Source organism: Trichosurus vulpecula, chromosome 1, assembly GCF_011100635.1.
Source record: "Trichosurus vulpecula isolate mTriVul1 chromosome 1, mTriVul1.pri, whole genome shotgun sequence".
Taxonomy (NCBI): Eukaryota; Metazoa; Chordata; class Mammalia; order Diprotodontia; family Phalangeridae; genus Trichosurus; species Trichosurus vulpecula.
Window position 1 is genome coordinate 95068356 of NC_050573.1, and position 22595 is coordinate 95090950.

At 39.6% G+C, this 22595-nt stretch overlaps 1 protein-coding gene across 1 annotated transcript in view; it reads left to right on the forward strand.

Annotated features, from left to right (window-relative positions):
* The window catches only part of FAM135B (family with sequence similarity 135 member B), a 231562-nt gene that overhangs the window by 90096 nt on the left and 118871 nt on the right, over positions 1-22595 (forward strand). The window contains exons 5-6 of the mRNA XM_036741454.1: positions 12717-12890; positions 18586-18712. Coding sequence (XP_036597349.1) covers positions 12717-12890; positions 18586-18712 — 301 coding nt within the window. The remainder of the gene's footprint in view (positions 1-12716; positions 12891-18585; positions 18713-22595) is intronic.

The window sequence follows — 22595 nt, forward strand, 5'->3', positions numbered from 1 at the left end:
TCCCCTCTTCCCTTCCCACACACCCTCCCTAAGAAGTCGAGCAATTCAACATAGGCCACATGTGTATCATTATGTATAACCCTTCCACAATACTCATGTTGTGAAAGACTAACTATATTTTGTTCCTTCCCAACCCATCCCCCTTTATTAAATTTTCTCCCTTGACCCTGTCCCCTTTCAAAAGTGTTTGTTTTTGACTACCTCCACCCCCATCTGCCCTCCCCTCCATCATCCCCCCCCTTTTTTTTAATCTTCTTCCCTCTTCTTTCCTGTGGGGTAAGATTCCCAATTGGGTATGTATGGTATTCCCTCCTTAGGCCGAATCTGATGAGAGCAATGTTCACTCATTCCCCCCTCACCTGCCCTCTCCCCTCCTCCACAGAACTGCTTCCTCTTGCCACCTTTATGGGAAATAATCCATCCCATTCTATCTCTCCTTATCTCCCTCTCTCAGTATGTTCCTCTCTCATCCCTTAATTTGATTTTGTTTCTTTTTAGATATCTTCCCTTCATCTTCAACTCACCCTGTGTCATTTGCTCTCTCCCTCTCTCCCTCTCTCCCTCTCTCTCTCTTTCTCTCTCTCTCTCTCTCTCTCTCTCTCTCTCTTTCTGTGTATATATATAAAATCAATATAATCATATATACACATACACACATGGATATATACATACATACACATTCACCCATATATGTACATAAACATATATGTATGCATATTCCCTTCAGCTACCCTAATACTGAGGTCTTATGAATCATACACATCATCTTTCCATGTAGGAATGTCAACAAAACAGTTCACCTTTAGTAAGTCCCTTGCAATTTCTTTTTCTTTTTCTTTTTCTTGATTACCTTTTCATGCTTCTCTTGATTCTTCTGTTTGAAAGTCAAATTTTCTATTCAGTTCTTTTCTTTTCACTGAGAAAGCTTGAAAGTCCTCTATTTTATTGAAAATCCATATTTTGCCTTGGAGCATGATACTCAGTTTTGCTGGGTAGGTGATTCTTGGTTTTAATCCTACCTCCATTGACCTCTGGAATATCGTATTCCAAGCCCTTCGATCTCTTAATGTAGAGGCTGCCAGATCTGGGGGTATTCTGATTGGGTTTCCACAATACTCAAATTGTTTCTTTCTGGCTGTTTGCAGTATTTTCTCCTTGATTTGGGAGCTCTGGAATTTGGCGACAATATTCCTGGGAGATTTCTTTTTTGGATCTATTTGAGGAGGCAATCTATGGATTCTTTCAATTTCTATTTTTCCCTGTGGCTCTAGAATATCAGGGCAGTTCTCCTTGATAATTTCTTGAAAGATGGTATCTAGGCTCTTTTTTTGATCATGGCTTTCAGGTAGTCCAATAATTTTTAAATTATCTCTCCTGGATCTATTTTGCAGGTCAGTGGTTTTTCCAAGGAGATATTTCACATTATCTTCCATTTTTTCATTCCTTTGGTTCTGTTCTATAATATCTTGATTTCTCATAAAATCACTGGCTTCCACTTGCTCCAATCTAATTTTTAAAGTAGTATTTTCTTCAGTGGTCTTTTGGACCTCCTTTTCCATTTGGCTAATTCTGCCTTTCAAGGCATTCTTCTCCTCATTGGCTTTTTGGAGCTCTTTTGCCATCTGAGTTAGTTTGTTTTTTAAGGTGTTGTTTTCTTCAGTGTATTTTTCAGTATTTTTTTGGGTCTCCTTTAGCAAGTCATTGACTTGTTTTTCATGGTTTTCTCGCATCCTTCTCATTTCTCTTCCCAATTTTTCCTCTACTTCTCTAACTTGCTTTTCCAAATCCTTTTTGAGCTCTTCCATGGCCTGGGACCAGTTCATGTTTTTCTTGGAGGCTGTTGTTGTAGGTTCTTGCACTTTATTGACTTCTTTAGGCTGTATGTTTTGGTCTTCTTTGTCAGCAAAGAAAGAATGCAAAGTCTGAGACTGAATCTCGGTGCGTTTTCGCTGCCTGGCCATATTCCCAGCCAACTAACTTGACCTTTGAGTTTTTCAGTGGGGTATGACTGCTTGTAGACTAACGAGTTCTATGTTCCACGTTTGGGGGGGAGGTGCCAACTCTGCCACACCAGCACTGCTCCTTCCCCAACCCCCAACCCGGACTGGGCTGAGATCTTCTGCAGGCCGTGTACTCCTGCTCTGATCTGCCACTTAATTCCTCCCACCAGGTGGGCCTGGAGCCAGAAGTAACAACAGCTGTAGCTGCCCCACCTCCCTGCCCTGGGGGCTGGAAGCCGAACCGTGAACTCCTTCTACTCCCGCAGATTTTCCCACTAACCTTCTCCGCAGTCTTTGGTGTTTGTGGGTTAAGGAGTCTGGTAACTGCTGCAACTCACTGATCCAGGGCGCTAGGGCCCCCTCCGCCCGGCTTCTGGTCTGGATGGTCCACACCACCCACGCTGGACTCTGCTCCACTCTGTTCCCAGCTTCCAGCTCTGTGTGTGATAGACCTCACCCAGAGACCATCCAGGCTGTCCTGGGTTGGAGCCCTGCTTCCCTCTTCTGTTTTGTGGGTTCTGCCATTCTAGAATTGGTTCAGAGCCATTTTTTATAGGTTTTTGGAGGGACTCCGTACGGAGCTCACACTAGTTCCTGCTTACCAGCCACCATCTTTACTCCGCCCATGATCCTAAAATCCTCTTTTGCTCTCTCTTTATGGTATGGGAGTTCATATGGACTATTTATGCCTGACCTATGGTAGAACATTCCGGGCTCATATTGGTCTGATCAGCCACAGTCAGACACACTGAAACTTGACTCTAGCATAGTGATGTCATTTTGGTTCTCTTCAAGAAAGAAGGACAATAGCCAACCAACCAACTGTGGCATGGGAATGACCTGGAGCTCTCAATTTATAGAGCAGCAGAGAGAAAAATCAGTCCTACCAAGTAGGCAACGCTCTAAGAATGGATGCAAATAAATTCAGAGAGGCTTATTACCAGCTTACCCACAAGGAAAAGATTGATTTAGCCACAGATGAGGTGGACTGTCTAAAAGTGGGATAGCCTGCCTCTGAAGGTGGTGATACGTCCCTTTCCTTAGAGGTCATCAGACAGAAACTGGTTGGCCAGTTGAGTATGAGACCCTGGGGATTCCTTTTAGTAGTAACAATATCTAGTGAACATTTATATAGCACAGAAAGGTATGCCAAAGTCTTTACGTATCTTATCTCATCTGATCATCAAAACAATCCTGTTGTGTATTGGTTAGATTAGGTAGCCATTGAAGACTTTCTAATTCTAAAATTCTGTGATTTTGTGATCCTACTAGGTCGTAGTCCTCTATATTATTGGAGAGAGTACTTAGGCTGTCAAACCCATGGACCCTTGAAATACTTATATATGAAAATATTGTCTCATATTTAATAACTCCTAAGATATATACCACAAAATGTACAGTGCTTCATAAATCATATCCACAAAACCATACCCACATATGGTGATCTCTTGATTCTGTGACTGAGAAAAAAAGCAGTTAAAATTATATGTCAGAAGCACTAAATTAGGAGCATGTCTGATTTGTATTCAAGTGAAGACTCAAGCCTGATGATCTAGCCATTCATTATATGTGATTCTGATGATAAGTAAGGCCATTTATGAATGATTTCTGTTTATCATGTTTGGTTCTTCAAATCAGATTTTATTGTTTTTTGTTCGTCATTGTAATCCTTTGAAAATCTTCATAGCTCCAAAATAATAATCATATTAATAATATAATAATAGCTAGCATTTATCTAGTGCTTTAAGATTTTTAAATATTACAAACTTTACAAATATCTCATTTTATCCTCACAATAACCCTAGGAAGTAGGTATTTTATTCTCATTTTTACTGATTACAAAATTGGGGCAGGCAGAGGTTAAGTTACTTGTTCAAGGTCACACAGCTAAATAAGTATCTGAGGCTATATTTGAACCTTGGTCTTCCTGACTGCCAACCCAGTGCTCTACCTACTGGGACACCTACCTATATTGTTCCCTGATAGTTTTTTTTTTAAATTGATGCTTTTATGTGTTAGTAGTTGCCTGCAGAGTCTGTAGTGTTATTTGTGCTGTTTTGAGAATATTTAAAATACATCTCCTACTCCAACCTAATGAGTTTTCCAATGAGAGTGGATAGACAGATACATTTTGTTGTTTAGTATGAAGACAAAGCTATATTTAGAGTCTGAATCAAAGCTGCTCTTGTTTACTGCATTTTTTTGGCCAATTAAGAAATCAGAATGCTTTGTCTCAAAGGCTTTTTGAGAGGACACCTACTGCATATACAGTCATACACTTGTTGAATGTTAGATCTGGAAGGAAACATTAGAACACAAAGCATCAAAGCTGAAAGGGATCTTAGAATAAAGAATGTGAAAACAGAGGACAGAGAATATAAAACATGAGAAAATGGAATAATAGAATATAAAATTAAATATTAGAAATGGGGTCTTAAAGATTGTCCAGACTAAAGATTTTTAACCTGGGAACCATGGACATCCAAGGAACCCATGGATCCATTTCAGGGGGTCTGTGAACTTGAATGGAAAAATAAATTACATTTCTGTTTTAATATAATTGGCATCGTTTGTAGTCGTATATACTTTATTTTGTGCATTATAAAACATTTTTCAGAAAAGTGGTCAATAGGCTTCTTCAGAATGTCCAGAAGGCCTATGAAACAAAGAAAAGAGTAAGAACCCTTGACTAAATCTACCTTCTCATATGTTAACCCTGCAGACTAGGGGACAGGAATGGTCTATGGTTAATGGGGTTGGTGACTTGTATGGAGAATTCTTTGAGCTCCGACCTTATTATTTGAATTACATATCCTTTGGGTCTATTTGGGAGAAGACTCTATGATAGAACGTTTGCCAACAATGGAGGTATTTAAACAGAGATGGTACATGTAGATGGTATATATCTTTCAATCCTACAGCTCAACAAACATTTATTAAAGATTGACAGTGAACTAGACAGATAAAGTGTTCTATTTTGAACTTTGTTCCAATCCTGGGATTATATTATTTCAAGTCCATAATAAACCTGATACAGAAATACACATGGATGAGGACAGACAAGTTGACAAATCTATGAAATAGGCCACATTGTATACACAGAAATAGAATTAAATTTTGTAAAGAGCACAGGGTTTGGAGTCATGCTATATGAGTTTGTATCCATGTTCTACCACATATGAGCTATCTTATTTAGGTGGGTCACAACCCTCTAAACCTCAGCTTAGTTATCTATAGAATGGAATTGATGATATTTGCCCTGATGACTTCATGGGGTGGTTGAAGGAAACCCTTTGCAAATGTTAAAGCATTAAAGAAAGGCAAACTAGTGTTTTTTAAACTAGACTTCTGATTTCTTTGGGTTAAGGAACTTCTGGTGAGGAATATTCTTTATCAGTACCAATTGATAAATTCCCCATTATTTATAGTCTCAACAGTTAAATTAAGTGACTTGCAAAGAATCACACAACCAGTAGACTTCAACATAGGTCTTTTTGACTCAAGACCAACTCTCTATCCACTAGACTGGGGGTCAGACTAAATCCCACCCATCACCTATTTTTCGCATAACTAAAATTATTCTTAGCTCTCAAGCCATTCAAATAAAGGTGGTGGGCTGTATTTGGCCCACAGGCAGGAGGTGTTGATTCCTGCAGTAAACCATGCTGCCTCTATGAGTGATGATGATAATGGTGGTGATGGTGATGATGATATGAAGAATAAAGTAATTGTCCAGTGGAACTCAGTGCTATATTTGTACTCCCCACCCAACATTGGAACCCCTTTGCCTGCTTTAAAAGTGTCAACCAATAGACAATTGTGAATGCTTGAATATTGAGAGTATTTGCCAGGGTTAAGAGAAGCAGAAAAATAAAATAATGAAGATGGAGTTAAGAGATTAGATTTTGCAAAGGAGAGTAAAGTATCTAGAGTGCTTCAGAAAGCAGTCAAACCAAGAACAAGGGGAATTTGGAATGGTAAAAAACTCAAATTTTATAGTAAGAAAGGAAGTTTAGCAAGAATAGATAAAAGGGAAAAAGTATAATCTGAAAGAGAATTCAGAGTCTAGAATCATAAAATTATTGAAATTCCAGACTCAGAAAGGACCTAGGAGATGTATTTCAAACTCTTTCTGAAGCAGGCAATCAACCATCCCCTGAATAACTCCCCTGACAAGTAGTCACCTAACCTCTACTAGAAGACTCCCAGTGAGAGAAAACTCAGTATCTATTAATGCTGCCTCAAATGGTAAAAAAGGATTTCCTTATACTGAGCCCCAAATTTGCCTACTTTAAATTCTCTCCATTTTTACTAGTCCTGTCCACAATAACCTTTCTACTACTAATATGGATATTCTGAGACAGGGATCATCATCCTCGCTTCATAAACCTCTTTTCTAGGATGACATTTGTTATTCCTTCAACTGATCCACACAAAGCAGAATTTTAAGTCCATTTACCATTCTGGACAACCTCTTCCAGAAATGCTCAGCTTATCAATGTCTTTCCATCCAGGACTGGATGTAGTTATTCAGATGTGGTTTAATATCAGACTATGCCCCACTCATTTTGGAAACTCTACCTCTATTAATACTGCCAAAGATTCCCCAGTAGACTTGTTTAACTGTCATATCATACTCTAGAAGTGTCATTGGCTGAGGGCAAGTGTGTGGCTTCAGTCACACTGAGATCCAAGTGAATGAATGGAGAGTCAGGGAAGAATCTAATCATTTCAAATAAATAGAAATCTGGAAGGGGAAAGAGAAACATTTAGAATTCTTAAGCACTGAAGCAGGAGGACTTTCTATAAGACAAATACTTGTATGAAGCATATAAATCCCATTAGGTTACCTTTTGATTAAATGGCTTCCTGTCCTTAAGGACAAAATGTTTAATAAAAATAACAGTGGGAGGTGGTCGATGAATATAGGATTAAACAAGAGGAAGAGAAAGCAGAGGCCAGGAAGGATTATGAGGACAGGGAATTCTTCATTTCTGTAAATAACATTGCACGGCATTCAAGAATAATGAGTCTCTAGCACATCCTGGATATATAAAAAAAGATTGTGTTCAGAAGAAAAAAGTCTCTATGATTATTAATGTTTTAGTGTCATTGCAAAGGAAAAAATACTGACTTTTTTTTAGAGCTGAAGGGGACTTCAGAGGTCATGCACACAACCCCCTCTAGATAACAAGTGGTAATCCTGAATTACCCAGAGGACCTCCTTTGAGAGAGACCTACCCTTTGTTGAAAAGGGCTCTTTCTGGTCTATACATATCCACTCATCTTGCCTAGTGCCCCTGCTCCACCTCTTTTCTGATATCTGCCATATATAAAATCATCCCTGCTGGAAATGTCACCTTTCAAGCTAATGTCTCCTGGCCTGATAACAAAGATTGGAGACACTACTCCTCCTTGTAAAACACCTGGACATCCATTTCCTTTTAAAGTAATCCTATTATATGTGTAGGACACTGCAGGCATGCCAACACCAAATGGGGAGGCATGATGAGAGCCTTAAATATATGGGCTTCTCCTTCCGAGGGAGCTTCTAAAGTCACCTTTGATAACCTTTTTTACCTTCTACCATAGCTTGAAGATGGTCTTATCCATGGCCCTTAAACCTCTGCTGTGTGCATTGTGTATGCAGCCTACCTCTTTAGACATGCAGTGGTATCCTTGTTGTATTGATGACTAAGATCTCAGTGTATCCTCATCCTCTCTCCTCCTGCATAACTCAAGTTAAAGGGCTTTCCCTTGTGTGATGTAATCACATATTAAAGGTCTATTGCTTTTAAAATCATTGACCTAGATGGTCTCATTTATGGAAATATGCATGTCCAAAAGAGCATCTGCAATGGCCTGGGACACCATCCATTGTAGTCCTAAAGCCTCCAGGTAAGCCATTCCACTTGAAGACAATTCTAATTGTTAGGAAATTCTTCTCCCTTATATTGAGCTGAAATCTGCCTCCCTTTAAATTGGGTCTACTTGGCCCCAGTTCTATCCTTTGGAGCTACACAAGCTTCCCACTCCCTTTCTTCCTGATAAATTCCTTTTAGAAATATGGAGAGAGAAAATATGTCCCCAGATCTTCTCTTGTTCAGTGTAAGTGTTCCACACTCTCTCTTAATCAATTCTTGGGCTGTAATTTTCTCACAATCCTATAAGCCTTCCTTTGGATATGTATGTTTCCCTTTTCCCCTCCCCTCCTTTTTGCCTCTCTTCCCTTCTCTCCCCTCACCTATTCCCCTTCCCCTCAATTATTTTCATTCTTTTTTCCCCTTTTATTCTATCCTTTCTTTGCTCCTCTAGGAGTTTGCCCCTTCTATCACCCAGTCTCTGTTTCTGTCTCCATCTCTAAGAACTTTTATCTTTTGTCTTCATGTTCTTCTTGTCTACTGACTCTTTTCTTGATAATTCTGTAAATATATTCAGGTGTCCCTCTCTCCACCCTTAAAATGTTCCCTTGACCTTGATATCTCCTTAAGCTATTAGCCTACAAGCATTTCTCCTTTTCACAGGAAAACTCTTATCAAAAGTCCACTATACTCAATTTTCTCATCTCTTGATCATGTTTCAGTACCTTTCAGTCTGACTTCTGACCCCACTATTCACTAAATGAATCTTTCCAAAGGTATGAATGAACCAGTGACCTTTCTCAGTCCTCATCTTTCTTGAATGCTTTTCAGTTTTTGATGCTATTTAGTTTTATTTTTTCCCTGGATACTCTGTCCTCCCTTGTCTTGATTTTTATATTACCTGACTGCTGCTTTTCACTGGCTTATTTCCACATTCTTCCTATGTCTTAACTGTTGATGGACCACAAGTTTCTGTCTTCGATCCTCTTCTAATCTCCCTCAATTTATTTAATTATATTGCCCAGTCCTATGCCTTCAAATCTCACCCTTATGGAAACTGGTACAAAATCTATAAATCTAATCTTTCCCCTTTGCTTTAGTATAGTTGTCACAACTGCCTGAAGTACATCTCCAGATGGACAACCTACCAGCACCTTTCATACAACATACACGAAACTGAACTCAATTACACCTATAAACTTACCCTTCTTCCTAAATTTCCTATTTTTCTTGATATTCCCATTTTCTCTTTCCCTCATTATCCACTCCCCATTCCAGTCAATTACTAAGTTGCTCACTCCTGTTTATGTTGTTCGAATCTGCCTTTCCCTTTTCACTCTCAGTGACACCATCCAGGTTCAGACCCGTATAGTAGGAATATAGATACAAAGAATGAAACAATCATTCTTCTAAATACTAACAGCTTAAATTCTATCCAGAGAGATGATATGTATGTATATGTATGCATAGATAAATAGATACATTTATACATATATAGAGAATAAATACGGTATATTTCATCATTCATTGTTATTCATTCATTTCAGTTGTGTCTGACTTTTTGTGACCCCATTTGGGGATTTCTTGGTAAAGATACTGGAGTCGTTTGCCATTTCCTTCTCTAGATCATTTTACAGATGAGGAACTGAGGCAAACAGAGTTAAGTGACTTCCCCAGGGTCCCTTAGCTAGTAAGTGTCTAAGGTCAGATTTGAACTCAGGAAGATGAGCCTTCACGACTCCTTGCCTGGCACTCTATCCACTGGGCAACGTAGCTGTCCACATAGTTACTTAGTGTATATAAAATAAAAGCATATAAATACAAGGTAACATCCTTAGATAACTGGCTTTCCTTACTTATACTTACTTCTCTCTTTCTCTCAATATATATCCATACATGTATGAATATATTTATATATTATGTATAAAATACAATGTGTGTATGCTTTTCTCATTAAAAAGTATGACTACATTACTCCACCACTCAAAAACCTTCAATAATTCTCCATTGTATAAATATACCACCCCACCATGAGGATAACACAATACAACACAACACAATACCATATAATACAATGAAAAAAATGGGAACTATAAACTCTTTACCTAGGCATTTAAGGTACTATTCAATCTGGCTTCTCCCTTCCCAGTCTTGTTTCATTTTACTCTCCTTCAGACCTTCACATCTTATAGTAGCTCAGACTTCCACATCCTTTCAGGTTGGTTCCTAGCATGCCTTAATATACTCACTCTTCCTTTTTGGCTAGTAAGATGATTTCCCTGGATAGAAGGCTTAGCCTCCACCATAAATTTCTCCCAAATTAAAGTGGACTCTCCTGCCATAATATTTTCCTAGACTATTTAGTCTGGCTGTCTCCTTTACTTCATCACCTCCTCCTTTGTATCATACTTGTAGATGTGTACATTATTTTCTCTTTATTATAACATGTCACAAATAAATGTCCAAGAAACAAAATTTCTGGGTATTAAAAATCAATTTATGAATCAGATTAGCCAATAATCAGTAAACTGATGGTCAGTGGTTTCTCTCAGTAGCTAAAGACTAAGGGTCCTGAATTATCTTAAATGCCCACCTTTCTTCCTGACAGCACATTCTTGGACCCTCTCCTGACCAGAAAAAGGTAGCTCTAATTGGTGGACATATAATGAGGAGTTGGAGTAAGAGTCCTCAGCCCCTCATTACTTCATTATCAACATGGGGAGGTCAGCTGAGGAAAGAGGCCTGATAATGAGTTTTAGCAGCCTCCAGGAATCTAGGCAATGAAAATCTTTCTGGATCACCATCTATCTAGCTTTATTTCTTCTTTATGAGCCAGGCTGACCCAAACTCTAATGAAGGAACTAAGGATACATGAATCTCTCTGTGTAGCTCTTGACCAGATCTTTTTGGCTATTGACAGAATGGACAAAAGCCAGAGTCTCATCTGTGTGGATCCCAACCCAAACTAGTTAAGGAGCAGATGGGGGACTAGAAGTGATTACATTGGGTGGGGGGGATGCAACTAGGTGGTGCAGTGACCTGGAGTCAGGAGGACCTGAGTTCAAATGTGGCCTCAGACACTTGACACACTTACTAGCTGTGTGACCTTGGGCAAGTCACTTAACCCCAATTGCCCTGCCTTCCCCGCCTCCCCCTCCAAAAAGAATTGATGACATTATCAGGTCATGCTCTTCGAAAACTGACTTTCTTTTTCAGGAATGGAGTCTTCACAAAAATAGGAGGATAAAGGATAGATGACAAGTAAATAATTGGTTATTAATATATTAACATAATATAAATTGCCATCAATTGTTAGCTCCTTGAGGGCAGGAAAATTGACATTTTAATTTTTGTTCTGAATCTCCACTTCTGAGTAATGGGTCTTATACATTGTAAGCAAATATATATATATATATATATATATATATATATTATATATATATATATATATGTGTGTGTGTGTGTGTGTGTGTGTGTGTGTGTATGTACATATATGTGTGTGTATATATATATATATAATGAATTCAGTTGAATTTTTTCATCCTGATGATGGGGCTCTATAACCCTAGGAGCTACCAGATCACAAATCTAGAAGGAATTTCAGGGACATCTAGTCCTAACCACCTCATTTAATGGATGAAGAAATCAAAGCTCAGAGGTGTTAACTGAATTGCCCAAGTCACAAAAGTAATAAGCATCAGTGATAGGATTTGAACCTACATCTTTTGAGTTCTAAGCCAGTGTCCTGTACCACTCTGCCACTTCACTGGAACATTTTCACATGAAACATGCTAGGTGCTTTCACATATACATTTAATTAACTAGATTTATCTAACTTACATAATCCAAATTGAATTTAGCAGGACCAATGGGAAGTACTGATGGCTATTTTAATTTGATAGTATGTAAATTTTATAGATTGGACAGAAAAATATAAACAGAATAAGGCAATTCATCCTGGAAGAACCATTGTGTCATAGAAAGAACATTGCACTAGACTGGGGAATTGGTTATAAATATGATAGTTTAGTTTTATATAGCATTTTAAAGTTTTTTATAGCATTTTCCTCACAATAATTACATTAGATGAATAGTTAAAACAATATATTTGTACTGTATATAGACCATGGTACAGTCAATTTTGCGATGGATTTGGAATCTGACTATCCAGATTCTGTATGATTTGCACAGGTCTCCACTTCTCTGTAGACTTCACTTCTTTATCTCAAATGAGAGGGTTATGCTAGACAGCCTTCAAGGCTCCGTCTACCTCTAAATCAATGATCACATCATTCATTTTGTAGTTTTTTCCCCTTCTCAATTGACACATGGAGTACCAATAGTGACTTTCCCATTTGTATCTCAACTAGAAAATATCTGAGCCATTGTGACACTGAAGCCAGTGTCCTTTTCACTGTTACATTCAAGAGTTCTGATTCCTACTTCTGACTCTGATGCTTCTATATGACTTTCCATAGGTCAATAGTCCTTGTTAGGCCTCATTTTCTTTTGTAAAATGAAGTAGTTGCAAGAGATGGTCTCTAAGGTCCTTTGTTAGCTCTAAAATGCTGTGCTTTGCTCATTTTCTGTTTTAATATTATCCATTCTACATTCTATTTCAACTTGAACATTCTGTAATTTGACATTTTCTGTTCTATAACTCATTTCAGTTTTAATCCTCTGTGTTCTAATGTTCCACGGTTAAAGTGTCTTCCAGTTTGACCATTCTATAATCCTGTGAACCAAGGCCAAGAATCAAGGCAATACACAATCTGTTCTCATTCAACTAAGCTTCATGTTATTTTAAGTCATGTCTAAGTCTCCTGATGCTAAAATAGTTGCCCTTGCCTCCTAGGGCAAGGGATTTGGCAGGGATGCCAACCATCAGCAGCCGTACCCTGGGCCTCCACTTCCAGCCTCGAAGGGGCCTGCACCACCACATCCCTGTAATGTTTGACTATTTCCACCTGTCTGTGATCTCCGTGACAATCCATGCCTCACTAGTGGCCCTGCAGCAACCATTGATCAGGTAAATATAGCTCAGCAACATGATGGTGTGATATTTTGTCCTGTTCCATCCACATTCCATGGGGTTGGGGGAGGAAGGTTAGCCAGGCAACAGTGCATATGCAAAACTGAAATGCTAGACCATGAAATGGCACAAAGGGCCAAGGCAAAGGAATCATAAGCCTATGCTATTCCCTTAGATCTGATGGTCCGTTTATCTACAAGGGTCCCAGCTGCTCCAGTAGTTTCTCATTCTAGTGAAGACTGCTTGCACATGTCTTGACTCTCAAGGACACACAGAGAGTCCAGTTTGGGATGCAAACAACATGTTATGTCAGGTGAGAGGGAGGGGTGGGGTTCATCCTTGATAACATTCAGGGCCACCTGCATGATCTGGATTCAGTGTTTCCAGAAAATAATGGCAAGTCAAAAAGACAAGTACGAGACCCCTTAACATTCCTTAACAAAACAAATCTCCTCACATGCATTTTTCAGAAACAGGGTAAAAGAGGGAGAAAAGGGGAAGGAAGTCCTCCTCAAAGAGGACCAGTTCATGCTATCCATGCTGGGGAATTTTCACCCTCTGGATACAGCAGAAAAAGTGGTGGGAAAGAGCAACGGGAAGACAGAAGGGAAAGCAACTCAGCCTCCCCAGTTTTAAAAACAGGTAGCCCCTCAAAGGAGGCTACTGCCACCTACACGGTAGGGAATTCAGAGGCCTCCATGTTAGGTGATCTGGCCATGGCCAGACAACCCCAGGTTAGAATTGTACAGGAGGTTATTGCTTCCAATGCTTACTGAAGTGTAATTATAACATTAACAACAAATAGCACCTTAAGGTTCACAGAGCACTTTTTGCATAGGTCATCTTGTTTGATCTCTAGAACAACCCTGTGAAGCATGTGACTGACTCATTTTAAAGATAAGTAAATTGAGGGTGAGAGTTCATGAAATTACGAGGGTCACCTAGCTAGCACATGTCCGAGGCAAGATTTGAACTGATGCCTTTCCTATTGTAAGTTCAGTACTGTATCCATGTTACCGCCTAGCTTCCTCTGAGCTCTCTTCCTGAGATTCTTTGATTCTGTGTGTCCTCACCAGTTGATCAACGGGGAAACTAAAGCTGGATTCACCTTCTGAAGGTCACGTATTAGATAGTATCGCTTCTGCTTAAGAGAACTTGACTTGTGTGACTCTTTTGTTAGAGGGTGAACTCCCTGAGTGTTGAGATTCTTTCATCCTTTGGATTTAGATCTCCAGCATCCAGCACAGGTTTGACAGTGGAACTTAATAAATGCTTGTTGGTTGATAAATGTATTGATTTAAATTGCTTAGTCCACTTATGCAACTATCAGAAATGAGAAGAGTCGCCCCACCCATACCCCATGTTATAATTAGCTTTATCACTGATTGACGTTGGGGAATGTGGAGATTTGTGTTTCTGATAGGAAATGGACAACAAGATCCCTGAGAACTCTCCAGAGCTCTGAGGATCTATGTTTTTATGTTTCTGTGACTTTCTCCTCTGAAACCCTCAGCCTGTGTAAACCTCTTGAAATCAGGGTGATAAGTGGTATTAAACATGGCATTTTATATGTCTTCTCAACTGTCATAAAATAGTATCAACAAACATATCCTCAACTAAAATGAGGCAGCTGGTGGTACTGTAGAGAAGGTACTAGATCTGACTTGTGTGATCCTGAACAAGTCACCCAGCTTCGATGATCCTCCGTTTTCCCATCTGTAGAATGGGGATAATGATAGCACCTGCCTTACAGGGTTGTGGTGATGATTAAGTCAGTTAATATGTGGAAAGCTTTTGAAAACCCTAAAGCCCATTATAAATGGTAGCTATTGTTATTAAAATGATTAAATTATATGGACATTTATCCTACTGTGCCTTGGTTTCCTCATCTGTAAAAGCAGAAAGGGTATTCGGTTAGTTGGTCTGTAAGGTCCTGATCAATACGCAGTGGTTAAAGTCCCAGGCCTGGAGTCAGGAAGGGCTGAGTTCATACATTGCCTCAGATATTTACTAGCTGTGTGACGCTGGGCAAGGCACTTAATTCTGTTTGCCTTAGTTTCCTCATCTGTAAAATGAGCTGGATATGACAAACCACTCCAGTATCTTTGAAAATCCCAAGTGGGCTCACAAAGTGTCAGACATGACTGAAATGACTAAACAACAACAAAGATCCTGTTCAGCTCATGCATTATAGAAAATGGCAGGTTTTTGTTCTGCTTTATCTATTGTTTCTTTCTGTCATACCCATTAACATAAATACAAAAATCAGATGGTACAGTGAAACTAGAAGATAGGAAATGATGCAAGATCGGTTCTGATCCTAATTGATGTCTTCAATGTGTGTCACCACTGGCAGCTTAGACTTAGTGAGTCTCAATTCCCTCACCTGTCAAAGGAGAATAATAATGTTTATACCATCTCCAGCCGCTAGTTTCTTCTGCTTTCTTCCAGGATTCAGGTGAAATCTTGCCTTTTACAGGTCTTTCCAAGTCTCTCCCCTACACCCTCTAGTTGCAAATGCCTTCCCATCTCAGACTGACTTCCTTCTACTCTGCATACATCTTGTACGTATGTACGTACGTACATGGAGTATCCCACCAGAGACTTTTAGCCACCCCCCCCCTTTTTTGTATACCTAACCCATAGGATCATGCCTGGCAGATACTAAGTCCTTAATAAGTGCTTATCGACTGACTAACTTATTGTGTATATTCCAAAGCATTTCATGGTCTCACATTCTGTGTTCAGAAGCCTCTTCCAGGATATCATTTATTCTAAAACCTCTTCCCAATGATTCTATGGTATGTAATAGAGTAGTTATAATACCTGTTTTATTTTTTCTCAAAATGTTACTAACTCTCTGGCCACTTTCCAGGTTAAAAAGAAAAAGAAAGTTTCTGTGCCATTTGCCAAATTTACCCTTTTCCATTTCCCAGAAGCATATTCGGTGGCTCTAGAAAACACTAAAGCTAGGTAAACAAAACTGGCATTCAGATACAAAATGGGAGAACTCTGATAATATTCTAATGAGGATTTTGAAATTTGGAAACTATTGGTTGGAGGTTTAACCTTCCATTGTCATGAGGTGCTTTTAAGTTTACCTCCTTCAACCTTTCCAGTGGTCTTGCCATCATAGCTCTCTCTTTCCCTTTCTCCTTTCCTCTCCCCTCTCCTGTCTTCCCTTTTTCTCTCCTCTCCCCCCTTTTCTCTCCTCCCCTCCCCTTCCCTTTTTTCCCTCCCATCCCAACTTCTCTCCATCTTCCTCCTCCCTTCTTTCTTCTCTCTCTCTGTCTCTCTCCCTGTACACACACTTCTCTCCCTCCTTCCTCTTGTAAATGCAGTCAGATAGAATTTTTCTCCTGTTTTCTGGATTCCATAGGGAAGATTTCTGTGAGTAAACATGGCCTTTCTGAGTAACGCACATATCTTTTTGCTACAGAAGTGGCCTGAAGAGTATCTGTAGGAAACGTACTCTCATTCGTAGTTGAGAATAGTATCCGTTAAACATGATCAGTGTGAGACAGTTGTGAAATTTAGCCAAATTGATCAAATGAAACAATTAATGTAAAATACTTTGCAAAACTTAAAGTCTTAAATAAATATTAGCTATCATCATCATCCTCATTCTACCAATGAGGAAATATGAACATTCTCTATGAAGTGGTGGAAAAAGCTCTGCTCTTCGAGTGTGAAAACTTATTTTGCATCACAGCTGCTATGCTGCAACTCAGTAGGCAATTCCTCTCATACCTGAACATCAGTCTTCTCATATGCAAAATGGGCTTAATAATACCTGTCCTATTTACCTCACAGCGTTCTGAGAAAAGTACTTTGTAAGCCTTAAGGAGCTATATGAATGAGCATTTTAAATATCATTACTTATCAAGTCCATAATGGTCCATTATTCCTTAATCAGAGAATGAGAACTGAGAAGTACCTTGGAACAGGAGGTGTTCATATATAGAACTTAGAATGTTAGAGCTGGAAAGGACCCGAGAACATAGAATGTTAGATCTATGAGGGACCTTTGAACATAAACTCTTAGAATACGTACTCATGCAGTGAAAAGAGAATTAGTGCTATAGAATATAAGAATCCAGAAGGTTTATGCAGGAAACAACTCTAGAGACCATCTTAATCGAGTCTTTAATTTGGATGAAAAAAATGAGGCCCAAAAAGGTTGAATGACTTTCATGTGATTTTGTTGTTGTTATTCAGTCTTGTCTGACTCTGTGACCCCATTTGGTGTTTTCTTGGCAAAGATATTGGAGTGGTTTGCCATTTTCTTCTCCAACTCATTTTACAAATGAGCAAACTGAGGCAAATAGGGTTAAGTGACTTACCCAAGATCACACAGCTACTAAGTGTCTGAGGCCAGATTTTAACTCAGGAAGATGAGTCTTCCTGACTCCAGTCCTGGTATTCTATCTACTATACAACCTACCTGCCCTTCATATGATTATACAGCTAGATAGTGAGCTATGGCAGAGGCTGAGCCAGAATCAACAACTTCTGATCTACCCAGCCCACTGAAAACTTCAGGTGTCTTTCCACTGTATTAGAAGATTGAAATATTTTTTTCTTGGTACATTTTATGAGTCTTCCAAGCAAGATGGAATCTAGAATAAAATCAATATTTTTAAAAATCTAAATGACTCGTGAAATGAAATGACCTTCTCAGTGTTCATTCAATACCTGGCCTCAGCAGAGTGTTGGAAATTAAAGCATGTCATTGGGCACCAAGCATCACAAAACTCACACCTGTTATAATCATTTGGTAATATCTCCCCTTTGTCCACCAGCTTGCAGTTTTCAAAGCATGCTCATATCATCATTTCATTTGATGATTTCAACAATTCTATGAAGTAGTTAGGATGGGTATTATTGCCTTTGTATGACAAATAATGAGTAGAGAGGTTAAGAAATTTGGCCAGTGTAACACAGAAAGCCATGGTAGAATGAGGACAAGGACACAGAACATTTGACTCCCAGTTCTCTACCTGGAACCCCTCACAGCTCTTCTATTATTCCAGACTAATCAGTAGGAAAATTCAGCCTAAACCCAGGCCATACTGAAATTATTTTATTTATCTATTCATCCATTTATCTATCTATCTATTTATCTATCATCTGTCTGTCTGTCTGTCTGCCAATCTACTTATTCAATTCCTTAATTAGTTAGTCAACTCCAGGCAAGACTCTGTTATGTACTGAATGCTTATTATGTTATCGAGGAATCAAAGTGTAGTTGAAAGAACACTGGACTTGGAGTCACAAGACCTGGATTTGAATCCCTGCTCTGATATTTTCTCCCTGTATGACACTAGGAAAGTCACTTCATCTCTCAGCCTTCGTGTTTCATTATTTCAAGCTGGGTGAATGATCTTTTCAGTATCATAGGATTCTAGCTCCAGAGTTGAAAGTGGCCTCAGAGTCCATTTAGTCCAATGCCCTTATCTGACAGATGAGGAAACTGAGGCCTATGGAGATCAAATCATGACTTGCTTATTGTGGTCACTTAGACAACAAGCGTGAGGCAGAATTAGAACCTGAGTCCTTTGACTCTAGAGCTAGTATCCTTTTGAATTTACCATATTTTGTGCCAAGTAATTAGTAAACTTCACAATTTGTTATTATTTTTATAGGATGTTGGTTTCTAATACATTTTTCTTCTTAATGTTTTCCATTTTAGCTTTACACGCCCAGGGAAGGGATCGTGGCTGGGTAAAGGCAGCCCAGAGTCAGGTTTGGAACAGTCCAGTATGTCCTTAGAAAGCCTTGTCTTTGGAGCTGGTTACTGCAAACCTACGTTCTCAGAGGTAAAGTCCAAGGTCTTTGAGAAACTTGATTGTGTCAAGTTGTGCCTGACCATGAACCAATTCTTCCTTTCTCTTTTTTTTTTTTGGCAGGGCAATTGGGGTTAAGTGACTTGCCCAAGGTCACATAGCTAGTAAGTGTGTCAAATGTCTTAGGCTGGATTTGAACTCAGGTCCTCCTGACTCCAGGGCCGGTGCTCTACTCACTGCGCCACCTAGCTGCCCCAATTCTTCCTTTCTCAACATCATTTATTCTATGATTTCTGTTCTAAGGACTGCCTCTATGGAATCATCTTTTCTTCTGGAATGAATCCCATAAAAGTCAGATTATGGCTACGTTTTATCTTAGAATGTCATCTAATCCAAGCCTATTCCTCCTCACCAAGTCTCCCTGCCGAGACCCAGAGAAGGAGAAGTAACTTCCCCAAAATTATACAAATGCAATCAGTATATATGAGATTCAAATCTAGTTTTTTTCCAGCTCCCAAACCAGTATTCTTTCCAGGATACCACACTGCCTTCTATTTATCCTCTAAGAGGCGATTTCAAGTCCATGTCACATTTTTCATTGTCAGTCACATAGGTGCTGCCAGAGGTGGGATTTATACCTTTGCCCTCTGAACTCAGAGCCAATGCTCTTCCTATTCCTGTTCCAAGTAACTTGTCTGGGGTAAAAAAGATATGAGTCCTAAAATAGGATTGTGCAATAGCATTGGAGAGGAGAGGAAGGAGTAAGGGAATGAGAGAGATGGCAGAAGCAGACTCAACCTTAACATAGAATTCTGCTTTTTACAGACTTACCCTTGTCCATTTTCTGAGCCTTACAGAGGATACATTAGTAGCCAGCTTTTTTGAAGTAGTAATGTGAAAGGCTTTTATCGTCCAAGGAGTGCCCCACTCCTTCCTCTCCCCCAAAGGTGGAAATGTTCTGCCTTCCTTCATGAACACAGTGATTCCTACTTGATCTGCAGGGAACATCATGTAATGTGCTGCTTAACCACTGAATCAGCCCTCCTTGGCTTCATTTCCCAGCATGCAGGGACTTCATTTCCAAAGCTGCAGGGAGTCTGAGCATCTCTTGGTACAAACTCTTAGCGTTAATGGGAAAAAAAAAAAAACATGGGGAACACGCAAACGCTGTACACTTGAAGGGCCTCATTGAGAAGGGATCATTTTGGGCCTCGCAAAGAAAGAGAAGTTTCTGTTGGAAATTGGGAAGTAGTCGGGCACAGTGGAAAGAGGAGAGGATCTGGAGTTGAGAAAAAGGATTTTCCAGTCCTGGTGCTCACCCCTACTGGCTCTGTGACCTGGGGCAAGGATCGTTTTTATCCTTCGTTTCCTCATCAATAAAATAAAGATAATCATTGTGTGACCTAATCTAAAGTGTTGCTAAAAAACATAGCAGTTCGTATGTCCAAAAAGTACTATCTAAATGTGACTTAGTAATAGTATGCTTGAATTCTTCCTCTGATTTCATATTATGACATGGAGGTGTGCTGGTTTCTCAAATGTCAGTGGAGCCAAGTTCTAGCAGGTTGTGCCAAGCTAGGAAGGTGTCAGTATGGTCTCAGTGATAGACTCTGTGCTTATTAATCAAACATTATAGAATCAAAGCAAGAAGGACCATAGAGACATTGGGTCTAAACACTTCATCTTGCAAATGAGGAAACTGTGGAGAAGAGGGTTGAAGTGGCTTGCACAGGGCTGTTTTAATAATCCAGCTAGCAGCTCCTGTGGGGGTGTAAGAGCCCCCCACAGCTAGCACCCAGGGGGCTGCCAGCACCCAGGAGGCTGCTGGCACACTGGGAAAGCACAGGTTCTTTTTATCTGCTTAAACAAGGAAAGCATGGTGAAGGGGTTGACCAACTTACTTTAATCCAGCATTCAGTTAGCATACAGACAACATTCATTTAGTTCAGGGGAAAAAATGAAAACATTCAGTTAGCATTCAGTTAGTTCAGGGGAGCATACAGACAAGCTTCAAGAGACAAACAAAATACAGATTCATTCACTTACTTCAGGGGAAAAAGCCAGCACCCTGAGGTTCAGAACATTCATTTAGTTCAGGGGAAAAGAACCAGCACCCCGAACTTCAAAACAAAATACAAACAAATTACAAATATCAACAGACAGACCCAATACAATTCATAGTTACCAACATCTGGGCTCAGCCCGAGAGCAAGGGCTGGCCCAGAGTCACTCTCGCCACTGCTCCCATGCCAACCGGAAAAGGAAAGAGGCCTCTTCAAGCTGTCCTCTCTCCTCTTATAGAGTTTTTGACATCATCAAGTGCTGCCTGAATGACCAGGGCCGATTGATTCTTGAGTTGGCCCCTCTCCCTAGCGTAGACTAGGTTAACACCCAATGGGGCATGGCTCTGGAGTTAACACCTCCCCTCAGCCAGCCCCATGACTCATCACACAGGAAGTTCTCTGCTTCCTGGCATGGTCTCTGGGCTTCCTGCCCCAGAAGAGAAGCCCCAGCACCCAGCGAGGCTCAATGAGGTAAACTGAGTCACTCAAAGAAAACAAAGGCCGTTCTGGTCACAAGGGCCAGACAGGTAGTAGGTGTAATGGCAGGATATGAATCCATGTCTTCCTGAGTCCAAATCCAGGATTCTTACAACGCCATGCTGTCCCTCTAGAACCAGCCTAGCAAAGTTTAGAGCAGCTCATCACTAGGATGGCCAGAGGATGATGGATTGTGTGAATGTAGAAACTCTTAGGGATGCTCTATTACTTTTATAGAGGGGCCCAATAGGATCAGAGGTCTAGTGCCAGTAGAAGGGACCTCAGAGGCAATCATTGAGTGCAACCATTTGTTTTACAGAAATAGAAACTGAGGCCCCCAGATGCTATATGGCTTGGTGAATGTCACATAGGTAACAAGTGGCAAAAATTAGATTTTAATCCACATTGTTTGACTCCAGAATCAGCGCTTGTTCCATCAAACTACATTGTCTTTTACAGGGAAGTGTTGGTGGAGGAGTGTCCAAATTGAAGAAATCAGGGATCCCTGATATATTGAAGTATGTGTTATGGTTATTAATAACAAAAACAAATGAAGTACTGAGTGCAGTAGAAATACTAACAATTGTTATTAGGTTCATTTACTAAGGCCATATTCCAGTGATTCACTGTAGCGTGGAGGTGACCATGGCTTCTGTGTCAACAGAATATAAGCTTTTGCAGGTTTTACCAAGCTGAGAAAATTTAAGGCAGGGGTTCTTAACCTTTTCTATGTCATAGATCCTTTGATAATGTTTTGTATTGTTTTAATTCACAATTGAATTAAATGTTAAATTTCAGTTAGAGGTTGGTGAGGATAAAGATGTATTTTTCCCATCCAAAGTTATAGGCTCCGTGAAATCTATCTGCAACCTTGGCTGTCTGTGGACTCCAGATTAAGAATGCCTGGCTTAGGTATAAGCACAGGGTCATGTTGTGTTTTGTAAATAAATGACTAGCCTAGGTGATTTTGGAAAGGTCCCTTGCCAGAGGATCAGATACCAGGTGAGAAATTTGCATGGCCTTAAGAATACCTAAAGGCTCTCTCCTGAGCTGTGGACTGAGTAACTATACATCCAAAATAATACATTTAAAAATATTCAAATAAATATAATTAGGCTGAATTTCTAAGGGAAATATAATTGTGCTAATAAGACCAAGATCTTATATTTTCACCACACATAAATCATTTAATCATTCTCTTTTCAATGGGCATAGACTACAAATCTTACCCTATTATCTCAGAAATTATTGCCACAGACCTCAAAAGAAACCAGTTAAGAACCATAGTGTGGTGAGATAAGACAACATGAAGAAATAAGAGTGGGAGAATGCATAGGGGTTGCTAAATATACTGTTAACTAAAGAGTCCTCCAGAG